This window comes from Pelophylax lessonae (genome assembly GCF_965119305.1).
Source record: "Pelophylax lessonae genome assembly, chromosome: 5".
NCBI classification, from domain to species: Eukaryota; Metazoa; Chordata; class Amphibia; order Anura; family Ranidae; genus Pelophylax; species Pelophylax lessonae.
This window is the reverse complement of record NC_138772.1, coordinates 397,449,208-397,476,072: the sequence shown is the minus strand read 5'-3', so window position 1 is coordinate 397,476,072 and position 26,865 is coordinate 397,449,208. Positions and strand designations below refer to the sequence as shown.

Here is a 26,865-nt window from a genome sequence, read left to right as displayed (position 1 = left end):
TCTTGCCCCCAGTGACCTCTTTAACCAATTCATCCAGGGATTCCCCAAAAAGGCGAGACCCCGCATAGGGGATGTCAGCCACCGTTTTCCTGGAAGTCTGGTCAGCCGACCAGCTTTTCAGCCATATCAGGGGACGGTTAATCACCGCGACACTAGACAGGTGCACAGCTAATGGGGCCTCATTCAAGGCCGCATCGCACAAATACATGACCCCTTGATAAATCTGGTCCACCATCTCCACGGTAGTAGGGGGGGCAGAATCAGCCACGAGGGTGCGTCTCAGCTCCTTGGTCCAATCCGCCACCGCCTGAGCCACCATGACAGAGGTGAAAATAGGTTTCAGCATGGAACCCGCCACCATGTAGGCATGGCGGGCAAGGGATTCCATCCTCCTATCCGTAGGATCCCTAAACACCGGAGAATCTTTGGTGGATACCAGAGTGGCCTTGTTCAATCTGGCCACAGTGTGATCCACCTGAGGAGCCACACACCAGCGCAAATCCGTAGGAGACGCAAAGGGATAAAGGAGTTGAAACTTTTTTGGCACCACAAAGGTGAGTTTTAAATGTGTAAAAGCAGAATTTGACCAGCGCTATGGAGTGTGCGGTGAGGCGTGAAGGGCTAACCGGTGTAAGCGGCCAACAACCAAACCCCAAAAGGGGTCAAGATATATGTGAAGTGCAGAGAAAGGTTGTAAATGGCGCTACCTTGTGCAAATAAATAATTAAATAGTAATAAAGTGCAATAAAGAGCGCTCCAGCAGACGTCGATGACAAAACGCGTAGGGCGGGTCCATTGCGTCACAGCGTCACTTCCGGTTTGAGACTCCACCACCGTGGAACGCGGAAGCTTCCCGGCGATTGCAACTGATGCGAGGCAGCTACCACGGCTTCTCATAGTGAGTGGATGCTACGTTCTTTTTCTTCAGTTTATGATTGATACTTCACGAGGCTCCCCCTTTCTTTCTCCCCATATGGAAACTCGCCAATCGGTGCTTGGTTGATTGTGGAGGGGGACCTTTGAAGATCCATCTTGCCTAACTTTCGTTTAGGGCAGGTTGTATATACAGCGCGACACCTAGTGGTCACACAGGTGATTGCAGCTGATTTCTCATTTTATTTTGGTCTATTCATTTACACGGGATTATTCCCTGATTTCACTTTACTTCACTTATATGGTTTCTACTGGCATGTTGCACTTTTGATAGTAACAGTGCCAGGAATATTCACCAATATTTGATTATTTTATTTCCACAGTGGATTGATTTAATTACTTGTATATCACAATAAAAACACTGTCTATGTTATTTATTTATTTATTGCACTTCAGCACTTTCTGGGTTTTATCTATCACACACCAGGATATTTTACTTGTACCCACTTGATACACAGTATATATAATTTTTTAACCCTTTCGGTTTTATGCGACACACCCTCTCATTTATTATTGATTATAAGAGATTGCACTTTATTACTATTTAATTATTTATTTGCACAAGGTAGCGCCGTTTACAACCTTTCTCTGCACTTCACAGTTTTAAATGATGCCATTGATCATTCACAGTAGCGTGAAACTCAGTGGGGCAAGGAAACGCCTGCGCCGCCTTGCGGGTCCTGTGTGTACCAAAAGAGGACACAATTCCCGGAGGATTGGGCTCATCCTCTAAATGTAGTGTTTCCTTAATGCCAAGAATTAGCGCATCCATAGCTGCGCAGTCTTCGGCCGTCCCAGGGAGGGAATCATCCACCCCTGCAACCTCCGCCTTCCCCTCATACTGAGAAGAGTGAGACCCTGCAAGGGGCACGCTACCTACGGCAACAATGTCAGATTCAGAATAGGGTAGAAAAAGAAACCCTAGGCCTTTTTCTATTAGCTCGTTCAGTCATCCGAATATCCACTTTGGACACCAAAGTTGCCACTGCAGCAGACAAAGTAGTTAGAGCAGAAGATTCAGAAGAACCTGAATCCCCCACTAAGGCTGGGGGAAATTTGCTGTCCTGAGATTCCATAGTGAAAAGTGTTTGGTTGTTTTTTTTTTTTTTTTTTTTTTTTTGTGGTACTGGCCCTTTAGCACACCGCTTAAAGACTGTGACAAACAGACACCTAAGCAGGAATAAACTGATAGCCAGAAGTATTTGCACAAAAAAAAGGACACCAGACAGACCCCCACAAAGTGTTACCACCGCAGCCGATCTCTCCTGAACAGAAGGAGGAAGTGATGTCACCGCAAGAGGCTGAACAGAGACTTCAGGCCAAGGAAAAATGGTTGCCTATAGAAAGTAATTGTAGGCTTTGGGAAAATGGCCGCCGACGTGCTCGGAACGAGCGTTTTGCCACACACAAGATGACGCCGCAAGGCGCCAAAACACACCACGTACAATGCTGTATAAGCGCCCACAGTGAAGCCAGACATGCTGCCTACACCTAAAATGGTGGACCGGCAGTGTTTAACACCGCAGCGGTCGCCACACGTGTGTGTGTGTACCTCCCAAAGCACCCTAAAGTGACACAGGAGAGGGACCCCCACAAACCCACACATCGCACAGGTTGTGAGAAAAAAACCCCGCAGGGACCGGGATCAGGGAGCCCAAAAACGCACAGACATGAGGGGATAACACAGACACGCAGGACTGCCAGCCCCAGACAGAGGCCCCACACAGAATGTACTTATCTGTACCCGATGGCGTGGGGTGCCTCATCGACGGGAAACTGCCCACCCTCAGATGGCAGGGGTGCCTTCAGCCAAAACGCAGGACGCTAACAGTGCACGGAGAACCGTGGGGAGACGTCCAGGCGAGGTAGCCACCTCGCAGGCTTGCATCCCTGAGGACCGGGATGGGTCATTTGCGAGACCAGGGCGAACACATAGCCTGCTAAATGCTCAATGGCGGGCTGGGATTCCATAAGGCCCTCTGTCCTGGAGACCCAGGACGACCAGTCTGACTCCCAGCTCCGCAATGCCGTCATCATCTTGAAGAAGTGACTAACTAAAAGCTGAGAAATAAACAGCTAGTAATGTGAAGAAAAAAACACATTCCCTGAAATAAAATCATAAAGAAAAAAGAAGGCTGAGACTGTAGCCCCAACACAGGGAAGCCTATCTCACTCCTAACTAGGCAGAAGACAAACTGAGTTGGGATGGCTGATAGCAGGGGGTATTGGGCCAGTGGGACAGCCCCCATAGGTGTGTCTATGTAAATGCTTTGTTTTTAACAAGTCTTATGCCTAGCTTGCTCCTATGGATAAGAGGTCAATGCCCATTGGTGAAGACTGTGAGTGGGCGGCGACTGTCGGAGGACGTAAGAGAAACTTTATTTTTTTTGTTTTATATTGCAAAAAAAGGTTACTTTGATGTTTTATGGTTTTGTGTATATATCTTTGCATTATATGTATTATATAGTGACTGAAGTCTGATCATTGTGATATCGTTGCTTGTCTATGCGCTTTAAAGGGGAAGTAAAGCCTAAAGAATAACTTGTACCTATAGGTAAGCCTATAATAGGGCTTACCTTTTTTAAACACTGTAAATATCTCTTAATTGTGTACTGTTTAGGAGACATTTGCATTGCATGTAGCCGAAGACGTCATCGGCGCATGTGCTCTGAAGGAACGGCCACCCGTGCCATTCCTTCAGATACCTGTGCCGTGAATGATGGCTACCCCACGCATGCCTGGGAGTGATGTCTTTGCGGTTCCGGCCTGTAAGACAGCCAGAGTCGGAAGACCGGGAGCAAAATGGACATCGCATCGCTGGAGGGCTTCGTTTTCGGGTAAGTTTCATATAATGTGCTAGTGTGCGATGCATACTAGCACATTATGCCTTTTACCTTTTGCAGGTCCTGGAAAAAAAAATTGTCCATGTACAGACTGGTTTGGACAAGTTTATTTATTTATTTTTTTTTTCTGTGATAAAGGCATTGAGGATCCAAAATGGAATTGGAGTAATGAGATGTGGATCCCAACATTTTTCAAATCCAACTTTTCTGCTAGACCGATACATGGCTTTTTTCTGTGTCAAATTCAGCCTGATACACATTATAACCAATATGGGACTATCTAGGTCATAAATTCTCAAACTTAAATTAATTTGGTAATCCTTATTGTCATTAACCTTTTTATATTTTTTTTCTTACTGCTTGTAAAAACCTAATAGAAATGTATTATTTATTTTCCAAAAAAAATATTCCTTCCCAGCAAGATATGCTTCTGTACATCTAATCCTTCTTTTTTTTTTTTTTTGTTTGTTTTATCCTAGTGAACGTGAAGTGGGGAAAGGAGAAGTTTGATAATGTAGAGTTGAACACCGATGAGCCACCAATGGTTTTTAAGGCCCAGCTGTTTGCCTTGACTGGTGTGCAGCCAGATAGACAAAAAGTCATGGTTAAAGGAGGAACTTTAAAGGTATGACATTTTTAAATAAATGTAAGTTTTTTTTAATTTTGTATTAATCATGCTTTGTATCTGGTACAGGTGCCAGTCACTTCTGGGGTCTGCAGAGGTTATTGCTCACCCAGATCACTTCTGCAGAAAAGAGCAGGACACATCTTTGACAGTCAAAAAGGTTGTTTCTTTTGACTGTATTTCAACCTCCTTCTTTTAATTAAAAAAAAAATATCTATATTTATATATTTAAAAAAAATATATCTATACTTACCGGACCTGTGCAATTGTTTTGCACTGAGCAGACCCAATCCTCCTCTTCTGGTGTCCCCGCTGGTGCTCCAGACTTCTCTTTGGCGGGTGCCCCCTTGGAAAGCCACTTTCCACGGGGGCACCCATGCGTGCTAAACTCAGAACCTGCATTCACTATTTCTCTTTCGTTCATTGGCAGACACAGCTCAAGAATCTTCTTGACCATTGTGTTATGCTGCCCTCTACAGGAGTAGAACACTAGGCAGGAAAAAGCTTTACCACACCTATGGGGCAGTCCCAGTAGATATACTTCCACTTCCTGCTTGAGGCACTCTGAGTTTTTTTTTTTTTTTTTCTGCCTAGTCAGGACCTAGTTCCTTGCTGGGATCTCTGGTCCTAGCATTTTTTCCTTTTTAAACTGATTTTTTTCCTCTTCTTTTTTTTTTTAAATTTTCTGTTCCTGTGGCATCCTTATGGTTTCCCCAGGCCAGCCCACGAGCGCGACCCGATCTCAGCTCCGCGTTAGGTCGGCCGCGACATAGCCCCGCTGCACGGGGGCTGGCTGGTGAGTTAAATGTCTCGTGAAGAACCTGGTCACGGCCTGAGTCGCAGCGTGCCGGTCAGCGGTATTAACTACATTACGCAAAAATGTCATTGGATAATGATTAACCATAAACTTTTGTTGTGCATCCTTAGGCTTCATGTACAGTACACTAGTCTACATTTATTACGGCCATGGGAACATGCAAAATCGCTGCACTTTTTTCTGCGTTTTGCATTTAGCCGTGGCTGGCGGGCAAAACGTTCCCATCCTGAAGAATCGCATTCAGGAGCGAGGTTGAAGCTAATTTAAACGCAGAAGCTCCTAAACGCTGCTAAAAGCCTATGTGTAAATGGACACACAGGCTTTTATGGAGTTTCGTATAGGAGCTATGGGGAAAAAAAAAACGCCAAAAGATCCTAAACTCAAGTTTAGATGCTTCTAGTGTTCATGGAGCCCTAATTACACTCAGATGAAATTCAACCAAGCTTTGCAGCCATGGCTTCAATATATCGAAAAGTTACAGTAGGTTTAGGAAGCGATATACACTTTCTTCCTTCTCTCTTCATTCCCCTTATATGATGACAATGTTACTCTTCATGCATCTTGTGTTTTGTTTTTCTGTAGACACTTGCAAAAAGGATAACCTGGGAGAATCTAGTTCATGAGATATGACTTTACTTTATCTCTATACCAACCATATATTCGTTAAAGAATAATCTTGAGTCATTTTCAGATCTTAAGCAAACTTTTTTTTCTCTGTGACAATATGCTGTATCACCATTGTTGTATATAGCCTACTTTTTTTTTTTTTTTGTACTCTCCGATAAGGGGAATTTCTTTATTATTTAAACCTCAATAAAAAAGATTGAAAGTAGAAAGTGCAAACTCTGCCTCTACTTTTAGTCAGGTTTTTTAGCCCCTTTAAAGGAGAAGTACAGCCAAAGCTGGTTTGGTTGTACTTCTCCTTTGGATCACTGGAGTGCAGTTTGTTCTGCACTCCTTTGACCTGTTTTCAGCAGACAGCGAGCTGGAGTCCTCAGTCTGCTGATATCTCAGAGCCGATCCAGGCTCAGGCAAGTTTGCGACACTGGGGTCAGGATCCGCCCACATGCCTGGAGTGGCACCCTGGTCAGCCTCTCAGCGAGGTGCTGAGAGCCTGAGCCGGTCGCTCCTGCCCCCTTCACAGCCCAGCGCTACAGTGAGTGAGGAGGGGGCAGAGAGCTGACGTGACAGCAGCTCTCTGCTGCGGGAGTTCTGAGAACTGATCTGCAGTGTCAGATTGCTCGGTTCTCAGTGTTCGAGGCAGGTGCAGAATTTATAATTTTTTGTTTTCTTCCTCAATTTAATGTCTGGAGCCTGAGTGGTTAGCAGTCCCTAGACCTGCTTACTGTCAAATGTAAAAGGGAGTTTGGGGGGGGGGGGGTTGCTAAGAATGTGTAGGTTTCAATTTTCTGATAGTGGAAACTTATGATACCCGATACTGAACTAGCAGATGATGATTATTAAGTGTGTAATATCCGTAAAAATAAAAAATGTTATCTTATTTTATAGGACGATGACTGGGGGAACCTCAAAATAAAAAATGTAAGTACATAATCTTTTTAATATCGTCATATGCTCAGCATAAACCATTAGCAGACATACATCTGGTACCAAGGTCTGTACTGACTACAGTCTGAGTGATTTTTGTATAACTGTGAAAACCATTAACCTGTATAAACCTAGCTTCAAACATGATTGCTAATCGATAATAAGAAAGGAAGATATTGGTCCAAATGGTTTTCCAGCTCATGCACAGGACATTGTTTAGAGCACAGAACAATTGCAATCTAAAAACTTTCCAATGCCAGAGACCATTCACTCACAAATTAATTGGATTGCATGAATGCAGACCTTGTTTAAATGAGTTCATTTATTTCTAATCATATCTATAGTGTGAAGATTGTGTGAATAGCTGGCCTGCTCATACCGTCCAGGGCCTTTACACAAACTTGTTATGTATTAATTGCTCTGACCACCAGTGAAATCTATTGTTTCTCTGACATGTTCATATAAAATGGCTGAAAGTGTTCAGCTCAGAGGCAAGTAAACATGATTGCTGACTCATAACACATAAAGTTGCTCGACCTTCTTCACGCTTGAGGTACACCTATCGGTAAAAGCAAGCACGGCCAAAGTACACAACTAGTCGGATCTATATGAGATCACAGGCTGGCCTACCCATAACCTCCTTCACCTCCCTGGTGGCCAGGGAGGCTGCTCTTAATAGTGATTGGCCTGTAGGAAGATGTGAGGAGGAGGCTGGGCACTGGTCTTTGACAGTGTCAGAGATTGCAGATTGACTTGTTCATATAGAGTTCTAAGGGTACATACAGGCAAGTATGGCAATTTTTATTACTACAGGTATTTCCTGTTGTGGCAATCTTGCCTAGACATATTGTGAAGATGAGCTGTGAACTGTTTATTTTTTAAAGTGAGCCTTTCTTTTGGGGGATCCTGCAAAGGGTCACAGTAACTCCTACCCTCAACCGCAGCATATATCTTCCTTTTTTCCCTCGTTCTGTCCTGTTGAGTTCCCCCACAGTAAGCAGCTTGCTATTATATAGTTACATATACATAGTTACATAGTAGATGAGGTTGAATAAAGACAATAGTCCATCCAGTTCAACCTGTGTAGGTGTGTGTAGCTGTAATCATCTCACATAGCCCTGAATGTTCTGATCCTTGAGATGTACGTCTAAGAGTCTTTTGAAAGCCACCATGCTTCCCGCAGAAACCACCTCTTGTGGTAGAGAATTCCACAATCTTGTAGCCCTCACAGTAAAGAACCCCCACGTTGCCTAAGGTTAAAACGCTTCTCCTCTAATCGCATTGTATGCCCTCGAGTCCTCATGCAATCCCTTCGACTGAATAGCTTTTTTTCTAAGCTAAGATCCCCATTGAGATATTTGTAAATTGCTATCATGTCCCCCCTCAGGCGTCTCTTCTCCAGGGAGAATAAATCAAGCGATTGCAGATGCTCTTCATAATTAAGGTCCTCCAATCCCCTAATCAGTTTAGTTGCCCTTCTCTGGACTCTCTCCAGCTCCAACACATCCCTCCTGAGGACTGGCGACCAGAACTGGACAGAATACTCCAGATGCGGTCGGACCAGAGTTTTATAAAGTAAAAAAAAAAAAAAAAAAAAAAAGGGGGGGGGGGACTTAAAGTGGTTGTAAAGGCAGAAGGTTGTTCATCTTAAAAGTATAATTAAGAGGCAAAACTATGGGGTACTCGAGCCGCAGCTCTGTGTGTCCATTCAGACACAGGGCTATGGTTTGGCCCACCCCCCTTCTCATTGGCTAACTGACTTTGACAGCAGTGGTAGCCAATGGCGTCACTGCTGTGTCTCAATCAATTAAGAGGGAGAGTCCCTGACGGCCCACGCACCCATGTACATCGGATCTACATCTGTACATCCACATCTACACTGGATCGAGATGGGACTCGGGTAAGTATTAGGGGGGCTGATGGGTACTGCTGCACACAGAAGGCTTTTTATCTCACTGCATAGAATGCATTTAAAGTTGAACTATGGGCAAAACCTTTTTTTTTTTTTTCATTTTGGATAGAAAGGGTTATAACCCCTGTCGGATTTAGTTTTTGCAATCTGTGTCCCATTGGGGAGATTTTCACTCCCTTCCTATCTCAAAGCCAAACAAAGTGAGAGGAATTCCCTGCAAATTAAGGGAACTTTCTGGGGACCCCAGGTCACCAGAACTAGTGTCTCCATTGGAAGATATCCCCTCTATTACTTTCCTGGGGATAACCCAAAATGTGGGATTTTCTTTCAATTCCAATGATAATGGTAAACAGGACATAAAAAGCTGACCGCAATAAAAGCTGAGAGGGGTTCTAATCTTTCTCCACTCAGGAGCTAAAAAAATAAGTTTTGCCTTTTAATTATACTTTTAAGATGAACAACCTTCTGCCTTTACAACCACTTTAAGTCCCCCCCTTTTTTTTTTCTTTGGCCTGGCAGGGAAAAATGTATCTTTTTAAAGCCTAGCGCCATGGTTTATTGAACTTGAAATCGTTAGTTTGGGCTTGCTTGGTCCAAATGATTTCCTTCGCCAACAAATGTGGTGACTATCGGCTCTGTAGGAACTGTACGTAGCATCAGCTACTCAGATTACAGCACTGTGTTCCAGGAGCAGGATGGGAAATCCTGCCAGGAACAAAATCGAGTCAGCGCTGCTAAGCCATTCACAAGAAGCTTTGTATTATTTTATAAATTAATACAAGGCTTCGTCTAATTGGCTGAAGCTGAGTTATGATCTCATCTGCCAATCAGAGGAAGCCTTGTATTCATTGAGAAAATAGGCTCCCTGTGAATGGCTGAGCAGCAATTCAGTTTTATTCTGGAAGCAAGAAGAGAAGTCCCAGTCTTGGTTCCGGGAAACAAAGCACTGCTCGCTGTATTTAGCTGGGGCACACTGCACATATACACCACTGACAGCCGCTTCATGTGTTCGTGATCCATATAATCCAAGTGAATCATAAAAAGTTCAAGGGTTGAAACACGTGAAGTCCAATGATGTGACCATTAATGGAAAAAACAAAGCGCAGAGTCTTGCGTTCACTATTTTAAAGCGGAATCCCTTCGCCATGTGAAATCACCATTGCCTTAGGTAAAGATGTAGTCCTACCGCAGAGTATGGACCCTCTATTATGGAAGGTCAAATAGGCTTTTGGTATATCCTCCATTAGTGGTTAACCATAGGAGACAAAACAGCAGCAGCATTCAGTCAGCCATGGGACACTTCCAGTCATCTAGCCTCAGGCCGTCTGTAATGGTAGTATTAAACCCAATAAATGAAAAGGATCTGATTGTGTAAAACCTCACCACTGGTAATTTATTTGCAATATATTGCACTTGCATGACTCCAGCCAGATAAACGCATGTACAGCATAGACCGTGATCAGTTGAACATCCAGGTAACGCGATGACAGTCGTAGAACACAGCCCAACCGGTTTCATCGCAAAATGACCTCTTCCGGGGCACCCTGGAAGGCTGGCCTGAAGCTAGATGACTGGAAGTGTCCCTTGGCTGATTGAATACCGCTGCCTTTTTGTCTCCTATGATTGACCAATAGTGGAGGATATACCAAAGCTTATGTGACCTTCCTAAATAGAGGGTCCATACTTTGTGGTAACAGTACATCTTTATCTAAGGTGATAGTGATTTCACGTGGTGATAGTGATTCCACTCTAAAATGGTGAACGCAGGACTCTTCTTTTTTCATCAATTGGCCTTTATGTTTTTCTAATTTTTTTTTCAATTTTTCACATTTCTCTTGTGTTTCAACCCTTGAACTTTTTATGATTTCACTTGGATTCATTCTAGTTCTTTATATTGTATTATCGTCGTTTTTGTGAAAAATCTCACATTTTTCTTGCAGCTTTTTCTGATATATATTTTTCAACAATTTTTATTCATGAGGGCAGTATTGTTTTTATATATGTTTTTTGTATAACCTAAATGGTTGTTTTGTCTCTTGGGGATGCCCAGATCATTCTGTTTTCAACTACACCAATGGTGAATAGATAGGCTTTGCAGTACTCATCTTTTTCATCATTTTACTTCCAGGGAATGAGCTTGTTAATGGTTGGGTCAGCTGAGGCTCTTCCCGAGGAGCCAGCAGTGAGACCCATCTTTGTAGAGGACATGACGGAGGAGCAACTGGCCTCAGCTGTAAGTTTTTTTACTTTGCTTTGTTTCATATGTATTGCCTTGCTTTAGAATACATTTTCTATTATTTGTTTTAACCACTTAAGGACCGGGCCTATTTCCGACACTTTTTTTTTTTTGAACTAGAAAATGACTATTTATTTTTTTTAAGCAGAGACCCTAAAGAATAAAATGGAGATCGTTGCAAATTTTTTATCACACCGTATTTGTCCAGCCGGTTTACAAACGCAATTTTTTATTTTTTTTGGAAAAAATAAATTTTTGAGTGAAATAAGAAAACAGCTAGCCCAATTTTTTTCTATAATGTAAAAGATAATGTTATGCCGAGTGAATAGATACCCAACGTGTCATGCTTCAAAATTGCGCACACTCGTGGAATGGCAACAAACATTGGTACTTAAAAATCCCCATAGTGACACTTTAAACATTTCTACAGGTTACCAGTTTAGAGATAAAGGGAGTCTAGGGCTCGAATTATTGCTCTCACTTGAACCATCGCTGCAATACCTCACGTGTGGTTTGAACACCGTTTTCTTATGTGGGCGCGACTTGCGTATGCGTTCGCTGCTGCGCACGAGCTAACTAGGACGGGGCACTTTAATTATTTTTTTTTTCCTATTTACTTTTATTTTCTAATTTTACACTGTCCTTTCTTTTAAAAAACATTTTTTGATCACTTTTATTCCTATAACAAGGAATGTAAACATCCCTTGTAATAGAAATAAGCAGGACAGGACCTCTTTAATGTGAGATCTGGGGTCAAAAAGACCTCACGTCTCACATCTACAATAAAAAGCCCAAAAAAAAAAAAAATGTTTTGTCATGATGAAAAATAATAGGCTCTTTAAGGCCGTTGGGAGGAAGCAATGTATGATGTCGCTCCGGTCCTCCAAGGCCATAGAGTTCAGTGGGGCCCATTTTGCTCTTGCTTGACTCAGAGGAGAGCGGACCGGATCATTTTCCCCGCTACTGACGGCTCCGGAAAGTGAGGAAAACGAATGGGAAGTGGCGGCAGCACCTCTCCCGCCGCCCATAAAGATGATCCTGTGGCGAATCCACTGCTGGGACCACCTTTATGTTAAAGTGGACCACCTGCCTTTTAAAAAAAAATTACCGGGGTTATGGCAGCTATCTGCTGTCATAACCCCGGTATTAACGTCAAAGGACTGACGTAAATACATGGTGGGCAGTCTGGAAATGGTTAAAAAGTATATATTTTTTTAATGTATATTCTGACTCTTATCTATGGGTATCTCTAGTTGTAAAGGCTTAAAAGAAAAAAGTATTTATATATAATTGTTTGCATTATATCAACTTACATAGGCAGACCTCTGTTCTGTTTGTATGGGGAGCGATCGCGTCTGCCAGACCTGCACTGCTGATTGGCTCCCCCACTGGCTATTGCACGAAACTATGTACAGGCATGTTGCAATAGAGCCAACCTGCTGCAGTATATGTGCGGCGGCTGGTCGGCAAGTGGCAAAAAATAAATAAAAATTATATATTGTGTGTGTGTGTGTGTGTATATGTGTATAATATATACAGTGGGTACGGAAAGTATTCAGACCCCCTTAAATTTTTCACTCTTTGTTATATTGCAGCCTTTTGCTAAAATCATTTAAGTTCATTCTTCTTCCTCATGAATGTACACATAGCACCCCATACTGACAGAAAAACACAGAATTGTTGACATTGTTGCAGATTTATTAAAAAAAGAAAAACTGAAATATCACATGGTCCTAAGTATTCAGACCCTTTGCTCAGTATTTAGTAGAAGCCCCCTTTTGATCTAATACAGCCAGGAGTCTTTTTGGGAAAGATGCAACAAGTCTTTCACACCTGGATTTGGGGATCCTCTGCCATTCCTCCTTGCAGATCCTCTCCAGTTCTGTCAGGTTGGATGGTAAACGTTGGTGGACAGCCATTTTTAGGTCTCTCCAGAGATGCTCAATTGGGTTTAAGTCAGGGCTCTGGCTGGGCCATTCCAGAACAGTCACGGAGTTGTTGTGAAGCCACTCCTTCGTTATTTTAGCTGTGTGCTTAGGGTCATTGTCTTGTTGGAAGGTAAACCTTCGGCCCAGTCTGAGGTCCAGAGCACTCTGGAGAAGGTTTTTGTCCAGGATATCCCTGTACTTGGCCGCATTCATCTTTCCCTCGATTGCAACCAGTCGTCCTGTCCCTGCAGCTGAAAAACACCCCAACAGCAGGATGCTGCCACCACCATGCTTCACTGTTGGGACTGTATTGGACAGGTGATGAGCAGTGCCTGGTTTTCTCCACACATACCGCTTAGAATTAAGGCCAAAAAGTTCTATTTTGGTCTCATCAGACCAGAGAATCTTATTTCTCACCATCTTGGAGTCCTTCAGGTGTTTTTTTTTTTTAGCAAACTCCATGCGGGCTTTCATGTGTCTTACACTGAGGAGAGGCTTCCGTCGGGCCACTCTGCCATAAAGCCCCCACTGGTGGAGGGCTGCAGTGATGGTTGACTTTCTACAACTTTCTCCCATCTCCTGACTGCATCTCTGGAGCTCAGCCACAGTGATCTTTGGGTTCTTCTTTACCTCTCTCACCAAGGCTCTTCTCCCCCGATAGCTCAGTTTGGCCGGACGGCCAGCTCTAGGAAGGGTTCTGGTCGTCCCAAACGTCTTCCATTTGAGGATTATGGAGGCCACTGTGCTCTTAGGAACCTTAAGTGCAGCAGAAATCTTTTTGTAACCTTGGCCAGATCTGTGCCTTGCCACAATTCTGTCTCTGAGCTCTTCAGGCAGTTCCTTTGACCTCATGATTCTCATTTGCTCTGACATGCATTGTGATCTGGAAGGTCTTATATAGACAGGTGTGTGGCTTTCCTAATCAAGTCCAATCAGTATAATCAAACACAGCTGGACTCAAATGAAGGTGTAGAACCATCTCAAGGATGATCAGAAGAAATGGAAAGCACCTGAGTTAAATATATGAGTGTCACAGCAAAGGGTCTGAATACTTAGGACCATGTGATATTTCAGTTTTTCTTTTTTAATAAATCTGCAACAATGTCAACAATTCTGTGTTTTTCTGTCAGTATGGGGTGCTATGTGTACATTCATGAGGAAGAAGAATGAACTTAAATTATTTTAGCAAATGGCTGCAATATAACAAAGAGTGAAAAATTGAAGGGGGTCTGAATACTTTCCGTACCTACTGTATGTATGTGTATATATATATATATATATATATATATATAATATTCTCAAGTTTTTTTTTGCCACTTGCCGACCAGCCACCGCACATATACTGTCCATAGTTTCATGCAATAGCCAGTAGGGGCACGCGTGCCGATTGGCCAGAGGGGGAGCCAATCAGCAGGTTTGGTAGACGCGATCGCTCCCCATACAAACAGAACAGCGGTCTGCCTATGTAAGGCTAAAAAAAAAAAAAATTGTATATACATACACACTATATGATTGGACACAGCGGAAGCCAATCAGCGGGTCTGGTGGCGGCATTGGCCACCCGCGATCGTTCAAGAGAATGACTGACTGAAATGCGGTCTGCCTATGATCGCCCCTGGTGTTAACCCCTTCCCTGCCAGTGTCATTAGTACAGAAACAGTGCATATTTTTAGCACTTATTACTGTAGTAATAACACTGGTCCCCTCAAAAGTGTCAGGTGTCCACTCTGTCCGCCGCAATGTCGCAGTCCTGCTACAATTCACTGGTCGTCGCCATCACAATTATAAAAAATAAATAAAAATGCCATGAATCTATTCCCCTAGATTGTAGACACAGTAACTTTTGCGCAAACCATTTAACCGCTTGCCGACCGCCGCAAGTACATATACTGCGGCAGTCAGCCCCAGCCAGGCAAAGTGACGTATCGGTACGTCTATTGCTCTATTGCACAGAGAGACTCCGAACCCCCTCTTCTGGGGTCCCCCAGCATGCACTTTTGGCTACTCTTCTATATGTGCCACCATAAGAAGCCACTTCCTAGTGGGGCACAAATGTGGACTCGTTCCCAAGCCGGGCTGTGCGCATCCATAGACGCACATAGCACAGCTTGGCCCCGCTCACAGGATTTGATTGACCGCACCGGGAGCCAATGGCTCCCTCTGCTGCCTGTCTGCCCTTTGAAGGCTGGGAGAGAGGAGAGAAGTACTGCAGACAGACGGTGCAGGGCTGAGTGAGGATTCTGCTAAGTATTTAGTGGGTGAATGTCATGCCTTTACAACCACTTTAATGACAAACCTAGGTGACACCCCTTCAGACTCAACTATAGGGTTTTGCTGCATCTAAACCACAATTGTAAATCTTTACTGCCCTGAGCCCCCCCTAAAAGAATAACCCAGAGTTTTAGATCCTATTATGAATATTTCAGTAATGTGAAAGACACTGACCTGAAGTTAATCCAGGAGAGTGGAGAGCCGACTTTTGTTGCAGCACAGAGCTCTTCTTTCTGTCTTGCAACTTCTGCAGGCACCACTCCAGCTAGCAGGGTTAAGAGGCAGACTGCAATAGATATCACTCCGCCTTATACTACAGCCAGAACTACAGAAGAGGTCTGCGGCCGCCTTCTCCCTCCCCGGCTGGAGCGTGTTTGATGTTGTGGGGTCAGCAAGCCAAAGGCTACCAGTCACCTGGCAGCGGTCGATTGACTGCCATTCCCCACTTAAGGACAATGCTGTAAAAAGTTCCACAGATAGAGCTTATGCAAAACTAAGAATCTTTTCACCTTTTTGTTAAATAATTTAAATATATGTTTTTTTATACATCATGCTTTACTTGTGCACAGTGCTGAATATATATATCATTTCTTGCAGATGGAACTCCCCTGTGGCTTAACAAACCTGGGAAACACCTGTTATATGAATGCCACTGTACAGTGTATCCGCTCAGTTCCAGAACTGAAAGACTCTCTTAAACGGTATAGTTATAGTTTATATAAATGAAATGAAAGATGAGCATCCTTTTGATGATCTAAGATTTTGCTGCCACTGTATGTTGGTCCTACATTGGCAGCAGTGAGAAGTTTTATGCGTTAATCTGAGAAGTCGGCTGTCAGGTGAAAGCGATCTATTGACTGTACAGCCACCGTATCGCTTCCATGGTCCTCTGGTAGTGCGTGATATGCACTCCATTAGCTTCAGTGGAGGGCTTGTTAGACAGGGGTCTAATAGACCCCTGATGTCTCTTTAACCACCTCCCACCCGGCCATAGTACATATACGGCCGGGCGGGAGTCTCGTTCTTCTGAATGGACGTTCCGGAACGTCCTTCAGAAGGAGAGAGATCGCGCCGCCGCGGGCACGCGCAGCGACGCGATCTCGATGTGCCTGTGTCCCTCGGACACAGAGCAACATCATTCGGCAGGAGGGCCCTGTGATTGGCCCTCCTGATCACATGACAGCTGTGTCCAATCACAGCCGTCATGTAATGTAAATAGAGCCGTTGTAACGGCTTCGATCTCTTCTCCTCCTGACAGATCCTGTCAGTGAGAAGAGGGATGATCGGTGCTGCTGCGGGGGCGATCAGTGAGTATTTCTAATTACTCACTGATCACAGGGGGGGTCTGTGCTGGTAATCAGAACATTGATTACCAGTGCAGCCCTGGGGGGGGGGGGGGGGGGGGAGGGGTGCCACTAAGCCACCAGGGATGCCCACCTATGACCACCAGGGATGCCCACTATGGCCACCAGGGATGGCAAGCCCCCCAGTGCCCTCCCTATCAGTGTTGCCCACCAATGCCATCTATCAGTGCTGCCCACCAGTGCCGTTATTGCCATCTATCAGTGCCTCCCACCAGTGCCCATTATTGCCCACCAGTGCTGCCTATCAGTGCCACCCATCAGTGCCGATCATTGCCACCCATCAGCGCTGCCTATCAGTGCCCACCAATGCTGCATATCAGTGCTATCTATCAGTGCTGCATATCAGTGCTACCTATCATTGCCCATCAGTGCTGCACATCAGTGCCACCCCATCAGTGCCACCCCATCAGTGTCTCCTCATCAGTGCCTGTCAGTGCGGCATCATCAGTGCTCATCAGTGCAGGAAAAAACATATCTATTTACAAAATTTTATAACCTAAACAAAACTTTTTTTTTTTTTTTTTTCAAACTTTTCAGTCTTTTTTTTATTTGTGCACCAAAAAAAAAAAAAACCTGACGGTGATCAAATACCACCAAAAGAAAGCTCTATTTGTGGGGACAAAATGACACCAATTTGGTTTAGGTACAGTGTTGCATGACCGCGCAATTGTCATTCAAATTGCAACAGCGCTAAAAGCTGAAAATTGGTCTGGGAAGGAAGTGCCCTGTATTGAGGTAGTTAAAGAGAACCTATAATACTGAAATGCTATGACATATATTACATTGTTCCCTATTTGATAAAAATAAAGTTGGTAAAAAAAAAGGAATTTTCGAGCCCCCCCTCCAACCCTATGTAAAAGCACATTTCATCGATCGCTAAGTAAGCTGGAGTCAGAGAAAAATTTCTAGGGCCTTTGTTCACAATTGGCTCTAAACTGATTTATCATTTCACGGCAGTGTGCAGTTTTAAGGCTTGACATGTTTGGTATCTTTTTACTCAGCCCAATCTCTTCTTGTTGTTTTTACCAAAAAATTGGGTAGTATATTATAGCCTTTTGAGTACTCATGATTGTAATCTCTAAATTTGGGCTTGATAAATGTTGCTCTAAAATATGACTACCATCACTTTTTTTTTTTTTTTTTTTTTTCCCCGAGGGAAATTCAGAAAATAACTAAGCAGTGGCCTCAAGCTGTTGCAGAAATACATTTCCCATGAGGCATTGCAAGGCTGACAGTTAAAAGCAGGACTCCCATAGGCAGAGGCATGATGGGACTTGTAGTTCCACAACAATTGTAGGGCTGCCAGTTTGAGACCCCTGGTTGTTTAGGTGGCTTAGGGGGTTTAACCAATCTTCAGGCCTAAAATCATTTTTTAAATGTGTGCACAAAACGCCATAAATGGTGAAAAGGGGTTCAACCATTCACAGTGAATGTTGTGAAGCTCTGCTGATTTCGGTCATTCAATCAGCTGTTTTTTTTTTTTTTTCTTGCATCTGTATGCTTTACAAAGTGAACCTTTTGTGAAAGAGTGCACTTGAAAGGTGGCGGTGCACAGTTGATGTTGCCTTTTTAGTAAATCAATCCTTTGTCTTTATTTTGGGTGACAGAAAAACATCCATTAGTGTTAATGGAAGTTTAATTTCTTTCTTGTCCATTGGGGGACATAGAAGTTGATCACCTGTTAAGATTTTCATGCCCCCTATAGAAGGCTTGGACACTGCCCCCCACCAAAAAAAAAAAAAGAGGCTGTAGACCTGACTAGGATAACCGCCTGCCCCAGTGCATTCAGTCTGCATAGAGCAGCCTCGATCTTCGTCTTCTGGGGCATTCCTGACTCCTGAGCCACTCCTGTGAGATTTATCCCAAGCTTTGCTCTGTGTGCATCCCCCACTCCCTGCCGCTGGCCTACAGTTTTTTGTTTGCCAGTACTCCTGTAGACAGCAGTAAAACCCAGAGGGGAATAACAACTTCCTGTGTCCCTCTTTGGACTCCAAAACATGAAATTTATAAGTACAAAAAAGCTCTTTTTAGACTGTCACAGCAATCGTAGAGTCCAATATGCCTTAGGCAGTCTTTTTTGGTTGCTGGGTTTGAAATAGTTGCCTGACATTTATTTGCTGCAAGGCAATATTTATTTAATAGCAAAGGTATCCTTTTGACTCTTTGACTCATTTTGGCATAGATGGTAGCATAGATGGTAAAATATTGTACTATTGGGTCATTTTTGTTTTATTTGCAATAATTCTTACATGGTATCTTCTTTTTTTTTTTTTTTTTTTTTTTTTTTTTTTTAGCTATGCGGGTGCCTTGAGAGCTTCTGGTGAAATGGCTTCTGCTCAGTACATTACTGCAGGTTTGTGCATTTATAAAGGGAAATTACCATTGTTTTTAGTAAACTTTTAAACATTTTTTTTTTTGTTTGTTTTTTTTTTTTTAAGATGGATTTCAGGTATGATTATTATACAGCTTAGACTAAAGCCTGGCTCATTCTCTGGGAAGCTGGAAATCACTGACGTAGACACCACTACCTCAGTGATCTCTACTTGCTTTCAGGTTCAGTGGCTTCCCTGCAGCATTTTAAACTCAGGAAGTCATCTCCTTGGCAAGGGTGCCATTCTGAGAATGCTTTACATTTTTGTAAAAGAACGCAAAGTGTTCTCTGATTGGACAAGGTGGGGAGTGTGATGTTGCCGCCCCCCCTCTCCACTTTGTCCAGTCAGAACACTTTGCATTCTCTGATTTTAATATTTATATAAAATAGGTTTAAAAAGGAGCATTTAATACTGGGTGCACCCATAATAGGATCACAGAGCATTGTCAAGAGAACACAGCAGTAACTGTTTGCTTGCTTTTGAACTGTCTCTGATTTAAACTACTTTTAATCAAAGAGTATACACCTTGGGTTATTTTTTTCAATAAACCAAAAAAGAAAAACTCCCAGATTCTCGCATCCAAACAAGCGATGTAGATGAAGGGATCTCCCTTACTGCTCTATTGTATTCTGAAAGCAGGAACTCCCCTGTTCCTTTTGAAATGGACAATTTTTGGACCATGTATACTCTGCTTAAGATTAGCCTGAAATGTAAAGGCATTTTTCTTAACCAGTCTGTTTGGATCCCCTTGCGTGTCTTTTTTGGTGGTAGTTCTGTGGTCTTTGTTTTTAGTACAAGGGCTGTAAAGTGCTAGTGTTGCATGTTGCTTTAAAGTACATCATGTTTTTGCAGCCCTTCGAGATCTGTTTGAATCTATGGACAAGACCTCTTCCAGTATCCCTCCCATCATCCTCCTCCAGTTCTTGCACATGGCCTTCCCACAATTTGCAGAGAAAGGTGAACAAGGGCAGTACCTGCAGCAGGTAAGCATCAGACTGGTGTGTGGTATTCCTAAAGTCCTCCGCATGAATTTTTTACAGCCAAACCAACACTTTTATTTTGTGGGCTACCAAATAGAGACAACATTGAAATATGCAGCAGTAAATAAAGCTAGCAAAGCCATGGGCAGCCTTTATTTTGCCATAATGGATTGTGAAGTGAACATGTCCCTACTTTAGTACATTTAGCCATTTAGCTGGAAACCCTTTGGCCTGGCAAGCTGGTAAAAGCTTGCTTAGCAGGTATGAGGAAGGGTTATATGTGTAACATTAATGTCTATGCTGCTCAGGACTTCTTACCTTCATATCTATATTGTGCCAAAACTCATGAAAGTGTATTTCTCGAAGTGGATTAATTAGCTGGTTTAGCTATCAGTCTGGGTGAAAATTGGGACCATTTGTTTGTCATTATTATTTACCTATCTTATTTTCAGGATGCCAATGAATGCTGGATACAAGTAATGAGAGTGCTACAGCAGAAATTAGAACCCATAGAAGAGGACACTGATATGGAGGTAAGTACTGGAAGCCCATCCCAAGCTCTTAACCACTTCCATACCACAATACGTCATGTCGAGCCCTGCCCTAGAGAATAAAAAAGTGGTAGTTCCAATTATTTTTTTCACTCAACATTACCGCCAAGGAAACACATTTTAGTAAAACGATTTTCAAGTTCATGTTAGGCGGCACAAAAACGCAATCAATTTACTCGATTTATTTAGTAAAATTTTAAAAGCCAAGGTTGCACCGAGCAAATATATACCCAACATAGCAAATCTTAAATTTGCGTGCACCCATGAAATGGCAACAAACTTCAGTACCCTATATTTTCTATAGGCGATGCTTTAAAAGCTCCCTAGGTCATCAGTTTAGTGTTATGAAAAGGTTTGGGGCTAGAAATATTGCTCTCTCTCCAGCGTGTGGCGGCAATATGCAGAATGTGTATCACAATCAACGTTTTCAGGTGTAGGCACCCTGGCGCATTAATTTACATTTGTATGTACATATATGTGGGATTTTAAGTGCTTGGATGTAGCTTTTTACTTTTATTTTTTTCATCACATAGGGTACAAAAAGTCCCTGATGTCATGATTTTTTTGATGACGGGTACTTTTCAATGAGACACCCAGGATCTAAAAGTCCTTGCATGTCTCCCCTCCGCTCCACCGAATGTAATGCAATGCACATTGCACTGCATTACATTCTTTCCCGGCCTTGATGGCCGAGGAAACTGTCAATGGGGACCCGGAAGTGACCATACATATGCGTCACTTTTGGGTCATCAACAAGAAAGGGAGGAGCGCGGACGTGTGTCAAGTAAACCGGACTGACAAAAGGCCAGGCGCCAGGACGCAATTTCTAGTTGCCATGGTGACCTTGCGCCTAGGTTTTGTCAGGCCCTGGCCTGAGGGATGGCTTAAAAATTAAAAGAACACTACCTGTATCCTTAACTTCCAGTCACTGTAAGGGTGACACAATTGGAGTTCTCCCTTCCCTATGTGTGTCATTTTTCCATAAGGAAGCAAATACACCAGATTAGTAGAAGGGATCTCTACCACCAGAAAATTGTATAAATTGTACACAGTTCTGCCGAAGCAGAAGTCTTGAGATATTAAAAAAAAAAAAATGGGCTCTCTAGCTGTGATCTATTGAGATGTACAGTTTATCATTGGAAGAATTTATGGTTGTTTGACTCTGCCTATGTTTTAGTCTTTTTTTTTTTTTTTCTCTGGGGAAAATGAGCACAACTGCTCATGCAAGTGCAGTCTATTTCTTTTACTAAATTACCCCATACTATTGTTTGTGACGAATGAAGAAATCCGTGAAAACTGAAGCACTAGATAACCGATTTTATCTTTCATAGACCAACTCAGGAGCTGCTGCTGCTGCTGCACCAAAGAAGAAAAGCTTTATTGACCAGTTTTTTGGTATAGAATTTGAATCAACGTATCCTTTTCATTATGTAGATTTAAGGGTTAAATAGAAAACATTGTCTGATTCGCTCACCTATGCAAAGGTTTGTCAGTAAGTATACATAGACCTTACTTTTGGTGTGTCATAGTGGGCTTTGGTCTGTAAATGGAAGAGAACAGAATGAAAGGGCAAATATTGATCTCCAGACTTACTTTATTCACCATATTCAAGTCAGCATTGAACATTGAGGTTAGTATGACTTTAATGGAGGAAATAACCAGTAAAATCTGTCTGTATGTGCAGTAAAGCATGCTTGTTATACATTGTGTAAATAGGTTGTTTGATCCTGTCTTCTTTGATCCTCCCCTTCTTCCACAGTCCCTAATCCATCTCCTGATAGAACAGAGCTGCAGGTCAGGGGCCTTGCAGCCTCATAGGACCAACAGGGGGGAATGAAAACGCCTCCTACAAGCTTTAACCAGTGCTGCTTGACACTTGATAGAAGTCATGAGACTGCTGATCAGAAAGGGCATTTTATATTTACTAAAAGTATTGTATTTTCATGTTCTGTGTACTGTGGGAGATCAGATATAGTAAATGCAGGGTCCTGGGTTTAGTAACACTTTAAAAAAAAATGTTCTTTATTTCAATCTGCAGTTAATATTTTAAACTCGTAGAAAATGCAACTTTTTCAGGCATGGACTGAAGGCAATTCTATACATTGGGAAGAGAATACAGAGAGAAATCTCATTTCCTGCTTTTGTGTTATTGGCTTCCTGCTTTTTCTGCAAAGAGTTGAAGGCAAAATGTCAGGCATCTCCAGCACTGTCCTTCGGTTTTCTGCAGTGAGCCTTTCATGTTTGGCTAAGAGTGTTGCGTAATCACAGGTATGCGGAGATACATCTGCGATGAAGTAAAGGGACACAGGAAGTCTTCAGCTTTGGGTTGTATTAATGCCTACAAGATGGTTGGACACTAGCAAACCAAAAAAGTGTAGGCTAGCCCAGAGTAAACTTGTACTAGTACTGCCCTAGGGGAGGGTGTATTTTTTCCGACTCTGCTGTGTAAAAGGTTAAAGGAGTTGTAAAGGCAGAATGATTTTTAACCTAATGCATGAAGATAAAAAAACCTTCTGTGTAGCAGCCCCCCCCCCCCCTCAGCCCCCTAATACTTACTTGAGCCCCATCTCTGCCCAGCGATGTCCACGACTACCTTGGCCGTCCGGGACTCTCCCTCCTAAATTGGCTGAGACACAGCCGCGGCACCATTGGCTCCTGCAGCTGTCAGTCAGTTAGCCAATCGGGGGGGTGAACGGCAGCTCCGTTTCTGAATGGACACACAGCTTCAGCTCAGCTCTGGTGCAGCTTGCTGTGGGGGCACTTGATAGGAGGGATGGGCCAGGAACAGAGGACCCGAGAAGAGGATCCGGGCTCCCCTGTGCAAAACTAACTGCACAGAGGAAGTAAGGTTTGTTTTGTTTATTTAGAAAAAAAAAACACAAAACTTTACAAGCACTTTAACCTTTTTGCTAGTATCATTTTTTCTTGCTGTTCAATCATTTTTTTTCTTTAGTCCAGACACTTCTCTACATCACTGCTAGAGCTGGTCTCTCCAATTGCAGCTATTAGGGACAGGCAGGCGCCCTCAGTCTGGCTTTTAGAGTGCTGTGTCAGGACCCCGCTGGACTGGACATTGCAGGGATAAGCCTGTAAGTGAAATTTAGCTGCTGATCACTTTCTAGAGCCACTGGTGTTACCTCGATGCTTGCCCTGTCTCTGTGACTGGGCCTGTGAGGCCAAGCAACAGACGCTTTTATAGTTTGGTTACAATAGGTGGCTGAGTACCTTTTTAAAAACTCCCTATTTTCAGAAATGTTTCACAGTGGGGTATACAGTAGTACAATTTCCCACAATAAAGCACTGAGGAAGCATCTACCTGCTATTGCTTTGCAAAGAACAACAATGAACACTGATCTTTGATCTGTTTCTACTTCTCGCCTACAGAGACTTTTGTCATTTATTGTCCTCTGACTCTTACTTGCCACAGCTTTCTAGGTTTTGTTAGTATATGGGGTCTTGCCTCAATACCCTGGGTCTTATGTTGTCCTACCTACACATGGGGCAAGACAGTCCCACTGTAACAGGTGCCTCCAGCTTGCCCTCTACTTGCAGCTTTGGTGCTGCCTCCAGCATACCCACTGATGTGGCCATTGTCTGCAGCATGTTTCCCTCTGCTCCTGAGACTTTCACCACATTCCATACAAGACTTCTCTTTCCAAGTTGAAATCTCGGTCACTGCTTTTTTCAGAAAGACTTTTTTTTTTTTTTTTTTGTCATCCTGGATGGTCCCCATAATGGCACACCAGCTACCGGCTTCTTGTTCTGCCATCTCTAGGTGGCTCAGGCACACCTATCATCCAAGGTTATGGTTTTAAGGATCATCCTTGCTTGTCAAACCACATGCTAGATCAGCAGGGCTTTTAGCAATCGGCAACAAGAATAAAAGGTTAGTATAGCAGGATTAAACACTTCAATGGTTAAAAAGTAGGCAGCTTACAAAGGTAGGAGAAATCATGCTTTGTATATTCAAGTTCTACTGCGTTATGCAGTCCTGGGTGATCGCACTGGGTGTCTGTGTTGCAAGAGGTAGGCTGGCGTCTGCGCTGCTGGATTCCAACGCTTCCTGCAATACACATGGAGGCTGAGAACGCTGGAGATTGGTGGATGGTTCCAGGTTTCATCAGGCCTGCGGGTTTGTGGGCAGAGGAGGTTGCACGCATTCAGAGCATGCGTGCTCCATCAGGCCTGATGAAACCCAAATTTGATGTCATTCCCCCATCTCTAGCATTCTCGGCCTCCACGAGCACTGCACAAAGTGCCAGAATCCACCAGCACAGCCGTCAGCCTGCCTCTTGGAACACAGACACCAAGTGAGATCACCTGGGACTGCTTAACCCAACAGAACTTGTATGATTATATAAAGCGCAATTTTTCCTACTTTTCGTGAGTTGCCTACTTTTTAACCATTAAAGTGTCTAATCCTGCTACACTTGGAAGCGCTATTCCCTTATTGCTGACAGTCTCTTCTAGCTCGTTTTTATACTGGCTGCTTCAAAGTGTTGATACCCTTTGGAATTTTCTACCCAAAGATGTTTTTATACATGCCTTTATGGACATTTCATATGTTTCATTATGTTTTTAAGGATAGCCTCCTGTAACTTCTAGGATTCTCTCCCTAGTGCGCCAATATCTACCCTTGCTTTTAGCATTAGGCAACGGTTTCCCAGATTTGCAGGGCTGCTAACTGGCCTTCGGTTCACACGTTCTCTTCTATCAGGTGGCTATTATGGTCTCATCCAATGCTAGATTCAGGCACATGGTCATTACAAGCAGCAGTTTGAGCTGCAAGCAGTCCCAAGTTTTCTTCAAACTTTTATCCTTTGTTGGTTGTGCTGCTCATCTCCCATTTGGACTGCTGTAGGTGAAAGGTGAAGGACTTCCTATGTCCCTTCAGTGGATTAGAAAATATTTTTTTATTTTATCTAAACCTCCTGTAGTCATCAGTATTACCCAAAGGTTAAAGGCTTCCTTTGTATCTCGCAACCATATAATACATTGCTAATCGTTGCGGGTTGTTTGTGGCACTTCCTCATTGATGTGAATGTGTAGCGTTCAGGCAGGCTTGCTGATTGCTACAAATTGGGTCAGCTTTGCTGCAGGTGCGAAGCATCACAGCCATGGCATGTAAATACCCTTGTCTGCTGCCTATTTCAGCATAAGGGGCGGTGGTTGGCTGGTGGCAAAAACGCAGCTCAGTCACACATTTTTGCCGTCCTCCAACCACACATTTAAATGAGGCTTTAAAACAGCTGAACAGCTGCCTCCTTTTTAAGATAATCGCAAATGATTTTACTTTTTTTTTTTTTTAATCAAACTTTTTTCTGAATGTTTTCTTTAATGGTTTCAAAAGCATGAAATGCACTGAATCTGAAGAGGAAGAAGTAACGAAAAGTAAAGAAACCCAGTTACAGCTTAGCTGTTTCATTAACCAAGAAGTAAAGTATCTCTTTACTGGACTTAAGCTGGTGAGAAGAATTTCTTCACTATATATTTTTAAACAAAAAAAATTGTAATTTAACACATAAGTTACATGTATGCTCTGTTTACCAGCACTAACAATGCCAAAATAGTGATTAGCAGTACCACCTTTACCTCCCAACTCCATGATTGGCTTGCATGATTGCTTCAAGTGGGATGCTCAAATTGCAAAATGTCCTGCTAAAATATTGTTTAATGGACGGTAATACATACCTATTTGTTTTTTTATATCATTTAGGAGCCCAAGCCTTTTATCTTTAACTAATTAATTTGATAGGCCTATGTGAATGTTTTTGATATCGCCTACATTAAAGGGTAATTTATACTTTAATTACACTTGCCTTGCCTGCCTACCTACAATCTCTAGCACAGCTGCATACTTGAATATTGCAGCCACAGCCCACCATAAGGTTTACATCCTTAGCACTATATCATCTTCCAGCTGACTGCACCTGAGCACTGAGCCTTCATAGGCTTCCTTGGGAATGTCTTCCGAGCAGCTGTCTTCAGGATGTGAACAACACAGCAAACTAAAGCTGGCTACAGATGGAACAAAATTTGGCCGGTTCAGCAGGGACTGGCCAAATGTCAATCCATCTATGACTGTTCCTGTTTGAGAGGATCTGATGAGTAATTCTGAACAGGACTGTTGGCAAATTTTTGTCTAGTCAGCCTATGCAGCCAGTCTGCTGCAGTGCTGATTAGTGTATTTTGACAGTGGAGGAGTCCCGCTGTTAGGATCCAATAGTGTAACAGGATTTCCCCATCCCATCCACCTCAAATGTGTGAATAGGGCAGTTCGTTTAGTTTTTTTGATCACTGACTGATCAAAAAATAATGATCAATGTATGACCAGCTTTAAAGTAGAAGTTCACCCCAAAACTTATCTAGCCCTGTAAAGAAACAATCGCTATACATAACATACCTTTCCTGAAGCCGATCCAGTCCAGTTTCCAGCAGCGGGTGCTGTGTGTCGGCTGCCTCTCCTGGACACTCCAACACACTGA

General features: G+C 43.1%; 1 protein-coding gene across 1 annotated transcript in view; it reads left to right on the top strand.

Moving 5' to 3' along the window:
* USP14 (ubiquitin specific peptidase 14) overlaps nt 1-26,865 on the top strand; it is a 63,698-nt gene that overhangs the window by 9,952 nt on the left and 26,881 nt on the right. The window contains exons 2-10 of the mRNA XM_082257489.1: nt 4,256-4,401; nt 6,728-6,760; nt 10,807-10,911; nt 15,711-15,814; nt 18,772-18,830; nt 19,702-19,832; nt 20,282-20,366; nt 21,722-21,794; nt 25,731-25,845. Of these exons, the coding sequence (XP_082113615.1) occupies nt 4,256-4,401; nt 6,728-6,760; nt 10,807-10,911; nt 15,711-15,814; nt 18,772-18,830; nt 19,702-19,832; nt 20,282-20,366; nt 21,722-21,794; nt 25,731-25,845 (851 nt within the window). The remainder of the gene's footprint in view (nt 1-4,255; nt 4,402-6,727; nt 6,761-10,806; nt 10,912-15,710; nt 15,815-18,771; nt 18,831-19,701; nt 19,833-20,281; nt 20,367-21,721; nt 21,795-25,730; nt 25,846-26,865) is intronic.